Source organism: Protobothrops mucrosquamatus, unplaced genomic scaffold, assembly GCF_001527695.2.
Source record: "Protobothrops mucrosquamatus isolate PMUCROS unplaced genomic scaffold, P.Mucros_1.0 scaffold225, whole genome shotgun sequence".
Classification (NCBI taxonomy): Eukaryota; Metazoa; Chordata; class Lepidosauria; order Squamata; family Viperidae; genus Protobothrops; species Protobothrops mucrosquamatus.
Genome location: NW_015386576.1, coordinates 875,874 through 885,799, shown reverse-complemented (window position 1 = coordinate 885,799; position 9,926 = coordinate 875,874). Strand labels below are relative to the sequence as shown.

Below are 9,926 nucleotides of genomic sequence, written 5' to 3'. Positions count from 1 at the left end.
TGGGCGAAATCCTCGGCCCTCCCCTCCAGGGGATCCCCCCCCCTCAATTGAAGGAGGGAGCGGGTCACCCTGAAGAGGGCGGCCGGGCGACTATCTGATGACGCGATGAGTGAGGAATAGTAGTTAGTCCTAGCCACTCTCATCGCCACTAGGTAGGATCTAACATGTGTCCTTACCTGTGTTCGAGCGGATTCGGTTCAGCTGGCCCTCCAACGGCTCTCTAGGCGTCTTTTCCGGCGTTTCATCTCTCTCAGCTCCCCGGTAAACCAGGGAGCCAGTCGAGATCTAGGCCGGGTCAGAGGCCGCAAGGGCACGACTCGGTCTAATGCAGCGGCGGCAGTTGTCTCCCAAGCCGCCGCCTGATTACAAGATATGTAAATAGCCACCTACTCTGCTCCTCATACCAAGGAAGGTTAAAACCTAGGCTTATTCTTTCAGATTTTCATCTAAACTGTGCTTGCTGTTGTTTTTAATCTGTACAATTTATCATAAAGTCCTTAGCAACTATGAAGAAGTGGATGATAATAATAAGGATGCAAACTGTGCACGGAGTATCTGCCTTTCTTGTCAGAGTTCTCTAATTCACAGTTTCTTTTGTTACACTGGACAGAGATATGCATATTCATGAGAAAGAAGCATCTCAGCCTCTCCTTCCCTTCTCTTGGCAGTAACCCTAGACTTTACCCATGCTTTAATGATAATTTCATTTATCAAGTCTTGACAGATCCTAATTTACCTATGCAATCCAGGATCCATCCAACCGTCCCATCCCCTCCACAAGCCAAAATACGAAAGTCTGGGGCATCACGGAAAAAATTTAATCTAAGAAAAAATAGAGGGCAAAAAAACAAAGTAGTTTAGAAATGGTTGATTCTTGTACAATAAGAAAAATGCCACATTCTCCCACAACCTTTCAAGTGCATCCTGGAATTTATAATCTGAAATATATGGAGAATATAATACTGGGAAGGTCTGACTTAGATGGTTATTTTTCATATTCTACAATAATATACAGAAGTGAACATACAAAAAAGCATGTTAGTTGTGCTGTTCTTCAGGATTAAAATATAAGGCGATATTTTGCTATTCTCAAGTGAATAGATGAATGATTAAGTACAATCTATTTGACAAAGAAATCATGCAATCTAGAGTCCAAACTACACTTCATGGAGATATGTTTTCTATCTATTCCTGCTCAAAAAAAGTTTCTTAATATCTATGTAAACTTTAGATATAATTCCACTAATTGTCAAGCTATGAAGATCTCTTGCATTAGAACTGCTATGCTGCTGATGCCCTATCCTGTATGCCTCAGTACAAGAGCACCTGGGAGGAGGTAGTAAGTTCCATTGTTCCCACCAAACAACCCAGCGGCAAGAGGAGTAGCTCACCCCCCATTGATGTGTTTGCCCAACAGCTGAAGCAGGAGCTACCAACTGACATGTGGTTTAGAACTCACCAAAAAGAACTGACCATGAGGGATGGGTTAGCATGGAAGGGAGACAAGCTGTATGCAAGTCCTGCAGCGCAGCCATGACACTGAGCAGGCTGGCCATTTTGGGTTCCTAAAGATTCTGCATCTCTCTGTCAGTTCTGGTGGCCAAAAATGAAGAAGTACATTGAGAGTTATGTGAGGAGCTGTGCTATTTGCTCAGCCAGTAAACAACTGCCAGGGTGAAGACCAGGACTGTTGCAGCTGTGGGCTGACCCAGTTAGACTCTGGGAGGAGATAGCTATGGATTTTATGGTGGAGTTGCCAGAGAGTGGGGGAAGCACTGTGATTTGGACTGTAACAGACCTCTTTTCCAAGCAGGCCCACTTCATCACGTGCTCTGGACTCCCCTCAGCTCAGAAACTGGGGCGCTCCTTGTAGGAGATAAAATATATCTATCCACTAAATATCTCAAGTTGAAACAAACTTGCAAGAAACTAGGTCCAAAATACATAGGTCCTTTCCCTATTGTGAAAATTATAAACCCGGTGACAGTAGAGCTCAAGTTGCCTAGGATACTGTAGCCTACTGAAGCCATTTCAAGGGTCTACTATGAGGCCAGTGGGAAAAGCAGCCCCGGCGCCCATAATGGTGGGAGGAGAAACACATTATGAAGTCAAACAGATTCCGGACTTCAGAATTCACAGAGGGAGGTGGCAGTATCTAATACAAGGGGAGGGCTATCCGATGTCAGGAGCTAGATGGATAAAAGCTCACAACGTAAGAGCAGATCGCTTAGTGAAGCGATTCCACACTAAATACCCCTGGAAGCCGGGGCCAGGGCAAGAGAAAGTTAACAAATAATAATGTGTATTCATTTTGTTTTCCAGGTTTCCCCAACTCTGTAGGGGGCCAGCCTGTCAAGCTATGAAGATCCCTTGCATTAGAACTGCCATGCTGTTTCTAGCTTGCCTACAGCCTGGGGAGAGGGCGGGGCAGAAGGTTTGGAGTGCACAGGCGGTTGCTATCAGTGTGAGAGTCAAGGTGATCGAAGAGATGTTTTGGCAATAGAGGTTTTCTTCTTATAACAAACGTTTGAAGACTAATTGGACAATGTGACCTGAACTGTTAGAGAGAGGAGGGAAGGTTTTACTCTTTTAATTAACTTTTTCCTGCAATATTGTCAGAATATTCTTTTTACCATACTGGTATGCTATGCCTAATAAAGCTTTACATTAGAGATCGCAATGTCTCTGGTGGATCTACTTTGTTGGGCTTTTCAACCGGAACCATGACACGAATAGCAATGCAGTAAATAACCTCAGCTGCAAATAACATTTGCTGCATTGATCCTTTGTATTGCAATGAAACATCCACATATATTCTTTCATGAATGGATAGAGACCCAGTTGGCTCAATAACACAAATATAGCAAATATAATACAATACAGCAGATACATACTTTAAAGGGCCAACAGTCAGATGAGATTCTCAATCTAAGGCATATTTGTGTAGGGAAGGAGGAGGAAGTAAGTAAGGGAAATTGAACTGAGGAAAGACAGCAAAGAGGAAAAAGAAGTGAAGTGATAAGAATAGATCAGAGACAACATAAAGAAAGCAAGTAATAGTAAGAAGGAGGACCAAAGATTTCTAAATATGACAAACAAACAAACATGTAAAATAGGCCACATTTTGAACTTCAGTACCCAGGATTAGGTCCTCCACGATCCAGGTTGTAAACTTGTCTGGGATTGAGTATGTAATGGAATTTCCTATGTACCCTAAAAGTAAGAAAAATAAGAGTCAACAGCTGTAAAAAGGAGAGTCAAGGCAAATTATTATTTTTACGCTCTGTCAGCTTTCTTCACTCTCTCTGCTTTTTTCAGCACCTAAAGCATTGCTAGGGGAGAACCAGTGCAGGGATCCCCAACCCCCGGTCTGTGGACCAGTACTGGGCCACGGCATGACAGCAACCGGTCTGCACAAACAAGCAAAGCCCCATCCACCGGATGGAGGCAGCACACAAAACCACGCATCCTCTGGTCTGTGAAAAAACCTCCATAGAACCAGTCCCTGGGACCTCTGATCTAGTGGTTAAGGCACCAGGCTAGAAAGAGGGAAACTGTGAGTTCAAGTTCAAGTCCCACCTTAGCCATGAAAGTCGGCTGGGTGACTTTGGCCCAGTCACTCGCTTTAAGCCCAACTCACCTCAAAGGGTTGTTGTTATGGGGAAAATAAGAGGAGGAAGGTGTTGGATATGTTTACCACCTTGAGTTATTTGCAAAAATAATAAAGATATAAATAAATAAATTGCAAATGCTGTTTGCCAAGAGCAGAAACTTCTTTGATTGCCATTATATTTTTCCAAAGTCAGTGAAATTTTCCCTAATGTTTTAAGTACATACATAAGGTGGGACTCTGGAAGTCCTTAGTAAACATATTCAAAATATTCAAAAAAAATTAGTCTTGTTTCCATCATGTCTACATCAGAATCTCATCCCTTGATTAGCAGTTGCAAAGGAGCAAAGTTCCCATTTGTCCCAATTGGAGCTTTGTTCATATTATGGAATGTTGATACACCCCTCTTTTTGTAGGAGGACAACATATTAAAACATAGTTTTTTTATCAGGGCCTCCTGCCTTTCTCCATTGCTGAGCTGAAGAGCTTTCCAGCTTGATTCGAATCAGCAGAAACCTAAATTGGCATGAAATTTACAGTCCCTCTTGCTGATCTCCATGTATCTCCTTTCCTAGTCACTACAATTATCTGATTTACCTTCAAGGTGGCAAAACCTAAAAGACTTTGAGAGTTTCCTTGGGGAAGTTTGAATAAGAGGAAAAACATACTATAATAATGTTGGTACTGCCATGGACAACTTAAGACCATTTAATTTAAAGGCTGGGACCAGATGGCAACGTCATAAGAAAATTTCAGGGACAAATGTATTTATTAATTGGACTTATATTCAATTTTTCCACCGAGATCAAGGTGGCATACATAATATCCCTGCCTCTATTTCTTCCCTTCCTAATAACAGCAACATGGTCAGATAGGGTTGGCTAAGAGAGCAAATGGGCCCTTCTGGCTGAAAGTAGACGAATCTGGGTATTCCCGCTATTAGTCCAATTATAACCAGTACATCATACTGGTCAGGGAATCTTTGCACCCTTGGGAGTTGCAAATGGAGAAAGGCTTAAATATTCCACATATACTATTTTGGAGTGAAATAACTTTTCAGGAACTTTACATGACATTTATCTTCCTCAGCCTTCAGAATACCTTGGAATAGATCATTATCATGTAAGAAGTCCTTGCTATGGTCTTACTTTATTTGATTCATAAATAAATTCCAGTCCTCCTTACTTACTAAGCAAAGGAGTGGTGTTTTCATGGGACTAACAAGCAATTCAAAGAAAACTAGGGAAATTACTAGGCCATCATTGATTTGATCATATTGAATAGATAAGATTTAGTAGATAAAGTGGAAGAGATTTATTAAAATGAATTAATACTGAATACACCCATACATTGGACTTCATTAACTCAACATTTTTGGCAACATAAACACTGTCCAGCATGGTCCTCCCAGAAAATTCTTGCCTTGTTATTCCTGCATTGTTTTGCTGACCACTTTTTTTCTTCTAATAGTGGAAGAGAACACCAGAGCATCAGTTATACTTAATTTGAGACTAACTACATTAATTAAGTTGAGGAAGTGGAAGTAAGCAAGAACATGGGAGAAAATGACTATGTAATAGAGGCATTCTTGATTTTAATGGAAACTGAAATGAATTTTAATAAATTCAACCAATGAAAAGTAGGATTCTGTGGCAGAAAACACGAAAGACAAAATTATTCAAAGATTGGATTGGAATTCTTAAAACAACAGTAACTAAAAACAGGATTCCCTCCCCTCCAAAAAAAAATTAAAAGGAAAAAAAGTGGAACACAGCAAAAGAAGTCTACTTGGCTGCACAAACAAAGAAACAAAAAACAATCTTTAGGGAAAATCTGTAAATAAAAGAATCGTGTAAAAGAAAAAGGGGGGACAGTCACTAAGGAAGAATACATGCCAGTAAGTCTGATTTATAGAGATGGTACCAACAAAGCTATGAACAGAATCCATTGAGGTTAGGAAAGGAGGTTATGAAGTCATAGAAGAGGGACTTGAGAAAAGATGAAATGAGGCAATGGGGAAAGCATGATAATGCTTTTAAATTTACAGAAAAAAAATGAAGATTTGTTTTCTGGCAATGTGTACAACGGGAAAACATAGTCTTTAATTATATAAAAGTAGATTCCACTTGAGTGTTTGTAAAAAATCTTTGTAACAAGAAGGGCAGATTGTCAATGGAATCAATTAGCAAGAAAGATAGTATGCTCCCCTTTACTGGATTTGTTCAAGTAGTGGCTTGGTGGCCACCTATTTTGGATACTTCCATTTTCTTTTGAGCAGGAAATTGTACTTAATGGCTCCTTCCAGTTTTACAATTCTGTAGTTCCAAGTGATGTTAAACTACAACTTCCAATAATCTCAGCCAGCATGATCAACCATTTAGACAACTATCAATTCTTTACCAACATTCTACACTGACTGGCAGCAGGTCTCCAGAGTTCCACTCTGGAGTTTTGTCTTACCATTATCTGAAAATGAAAATTATTTAACTTGGACCCTTCTGCATTCAAAATTAATATTCTGGTGCTCAGCTATAGCAGTTTCCTGCTTTAGGGCATTCACAGAAGCTTATAGCACTTAGCAATAGCACTTAGACTTTTATACCACCCCATAGTGCTTTACAGCACTCTATGGGCGATTTACAACATTAGTATATTGCCCCTAATAATCTGGGTCCTCCTTTTACCATCCTCTGAAAGCTGGAAGGCTCAATCAACCTTGAGCCCCATCAAGATCCAACTCTAGGCTGTGGGCAGTTTGCCTGCAATACTGCATTCTGACCACTGAGCCACCAGGACTCCATGTAAGAGCTTTTGCACGTGTAACAGTAATGATAAAAATACCTGGAATCGCAACTACATTTTATAAGGAACATTATAGTTTGAATATAAGGGGAAATCTGCTATAAAACATTTGCTTGAGGAAGATTTATTTGTCTGCAACAATTTATTGATGCACTTATTGTATCACAATATTAAATCTTGGAAATGTACAATTTTCCAAAAGAAGGGGGAAACATACCTTTCTCCTTGCCTTCCTCCACTCTTGGGGTTCACAAATACCAGCAATGGGTGTGTCCCTAGCATAGGCGTGATCTGAAAACCAAAGTATATATCAAACAAGCAGACTCCTTGCACAATATACAAACACTGTGCAGAAAGGAGAACTAAGTGATGTGGCCGAGTTATATGTGAAGCAAAACAACTAACTAGAAAGATGTTGGATAAATAGGATTTAGTGCCACGGAGAAACATTAGGATCCTCCAAACTGTGCTATTCTTTGCACCTTTTCTTCATATTGTCTTGCTATACACTGGGTCACATATTGTATATTGGACAAAGAATAATAAATGGATATCTTTACTTAGGAGGCTTGTCACCTCCTGTGCCTTTTTGATACACATCAAGTGACTGCATTCTTAAGGGCATGACAGATATTAGCCCAATCAAACATTTGCAAGCACTGATTCTATATCATTATAACCTTTTTGAAAGAGAAGTCATGCTGAATTCTAAATTAAAGGGGATGGATATACTGCTATTAACACATGCACAGTTTAACATAGCTAGAATTCCTGGAGTGGGGCAAGGGCTTCCATTAGGCAGATTGAGGCATGTACCTCAAAAAACAGATGCTGAAAGATGTTAGAAAAAAAAAGCAATATGACATGTAGTTTTCCTTCTGTCTCTTAACCAGTGTTTCTCAATCTCAGCAACTTTAAGATACGTGGACTTCAAATCCCAGAACTCCCCAATCATGCTTGATGGTGAATTCTCAGAACTGAAGTTCACTCATCTTAAGAACGCTAAAGTTGAGAAACATGGATGTAAACTATCAAATTGCCTTCAGGAATGCAAAAAATACTGTCCCAATGTTATTACAAAGAAAAATGCAACTTCCAGTTTATTTAACTTTGTATATGGAACTGGAGAAGGGAATGATGGCTTGTTATTATTTTTTCTGGCCATAAAATGCTTTGGGACTATCTAGTTTCAAAGTGGTTTATAAGCTGCCTATATCGACATTGTATTCCACTATATCTTTCTCCAAAGTGGCCCACTATTGGTCACAATGATGAAAGTGCTTCTCCATGGGTACATACAACTATACATGTACAAGGGAGAAAAGATGCTATCAGCTACCCACCTGCAGTCCATGTCCATCCACTGTAGTAGTATTGTATCTGAAGATCATGTTTGTATCCTCGGGGGTGGTGCTGGATGGTGATTCACTCTCTGATCTTCGTGAGTGGGATTGCCTATCCTTTTGAAGAATCAAAGATGCATAGGACATTTAAAAATAGATAGCAAAGAGGTACTAATGACATAAACAGAGAGGAGATTACGGAATTCTAAGTATAAAAATATATAATAGGACCACAAAAGACTAGGGATATTGTAATAACACATGGATACTAAAATACTGCCTATCAAACAGTACAAAACTTATCATTTGGTAAAGGACATGCATTTTATAAATTCCAAATGATCTTGGATAGCCTAGCAATTTTCTTACAAATTATAATTAAGTTCTGAAAATATCACCCCAAAAGTAGCTTCTGCCTAGCAATAGCCACAAAATTCCCACAAACAAGATTTAATTGAGGCATAATGCCTCTGATCTTGGAGAAGGCATAAAACCATAATGATTAGTAACTATGGAAAGACTTCCATTGAATTATATAATCTTATTATCCATTTTCTCTTTAGAATCATTCTGTACATCATGGTCCCTTTTACTGGCCTTTTCTCTAATATTTCCAAATTAAGAGAATTGCTTCAGCTCTTCATTCATTTTGATTTTTTTTTAACATTCATGTGACTTTCTTTCACTAATGTACAGTTAGTGGGCCCTGGTTAGTCTTACTCTACACCTATATGCCCTCTGCTTCAGAGGAAGCAGTCCTCTGTTATATAACATATATAAATGTTCCATATTGGTTTATATATTTACAGTTTCTCCTCATAAGGAGGGACTCTTTGTAAAACATATTATTTAATGTATTCTGCATGGTTTGATACATTCAACAGTTTGTCCATTTTTTATATTTAAATTCTGATATATGTTGTTTGACATGTAATAATTTTTATTTAATGCATTTAAGAATTTTGTTCATTAGTCATAGTCACATACATTAGACAGACAGAAAACTCTAAGTCAAAAATCCAGAAACCTCCCTGCATTGCATAATGACATGATTGCATAATAATTAAATTTGGGCCTTGAAATTAGACGAAAACAGATGCAAGCTTTAACATAGATTTATTCCATTTAAAAATCAAAGAAGATTAATCCATAACATCTCCCCTTCCCACTGCCAGTCCTATTTGTGACATCCATGTATGCCCTGGGAACTATCAGTGTAGTTATTATGAGAACCTTAGTGCACTTTTCCCAGCTTGAGACCACAGTGGACAAGATTGTGGGGAACTATTGTCCAATACAGAGGGTATTACAAAGGAATACCAGGTTTGTAATGGTATAGGAATCTAATTAACCAAATCAGTTTGGATAAAGCCATTTGGATCATGAGACTATATTATCCAGTTGCCTTAAGTGAGACAGAACCAACAAGAAAATACCATTCATTAAACCAGTTTGATATGTGCCAAGCAGACTCATTTACCAGAACAACTGGGCAGATCTGGGAAGGCAGCAAGATGTGGTCTTTGAGATGCCCACCATCACATTCAGGTTTCACGTGTGAGGCACATTTGTTGTGAAGCTTTAAGAAGAGAGAAAACAGCATGTACCAATTTTTATTTTCCTGCTTCCATCCATATCCATCTGATCCTCTAAATGTTTCCTTTACTTGTGATCAAGAAATCAGATTAGCAAAGCATCTGATGTTTCTTTGATAAGATGGCTTTTAGTCTCCAGCACTGCAGAAAAGCCATTGCTTTCTATTTGGGAGAGTTAATTCCTTAAGGAGAAAATATCACAAGAAAATAATGCTTCTTTTTGTACCAAAATGGAGAGGGGAAAATATGCTGATGATACAGTTATATATCTCTAGCCCTGACTTGGCAGGTATTATGGTGCTGACCAAATGTCTGGAAGCTGTGTGGCTCTAGATGGGGAAAAACTCATGGCCCAAACCTGGCAAGATGGAGAGGTTTTATGTTCTTGGTTCCTTCGGGATCTGCTGGTTTATCATCATATTGATTAAAAAGACTCTGGAAAGGGTCACACTTCCTCAGATGAGATTTTCCTGGAATCATGGTTCCAGCTCAGGAGGACTTTCGCATGTTGTGCACCAACTGTGCCCTTTTCTGGACTGGAAGACCTTGCTCATGGTCAATGCATTTTACATGGGC

The 9,926-nt window shown here is 39.2% G+C and overlaps 1 protein-coding gene across 1 annotated transcript in view; it reads right to left on the bottom strand.

Annotated features, from left to right (window-relative positions):
* DGKG (diacylglycerol kinase gamma) overlaps nt 1–9,926 on the bottom strand; it is an 81,672-nt gene that overhangs the window by 34,455 nt on the left and 37,291 nt on the right. The window contains exons 14-18 of the mRNA XM_015814142.1: nt 9,236–9,334; nt 7,756–7,872; nt 6,630–6,703; nt 3,139–3,213; nt 737–822 (exon numbers count right to left, since the gene is read on the bottom strand). Of these exons, the coding sequence (XP_015669628.1) occupies nt 737–822; nt 3,139–3,213; nt 6,630–6,703; nt 7,756–7,872; nt 9,236–9,334 (451 nt within the window). The remainder of the gene's footprint in view (nt 1–736; nt 823–3,138; nt 3,214–6,629; nt 6,704–7,755; nt 7,873–9,235; nt 9,335–9,926) is intronic.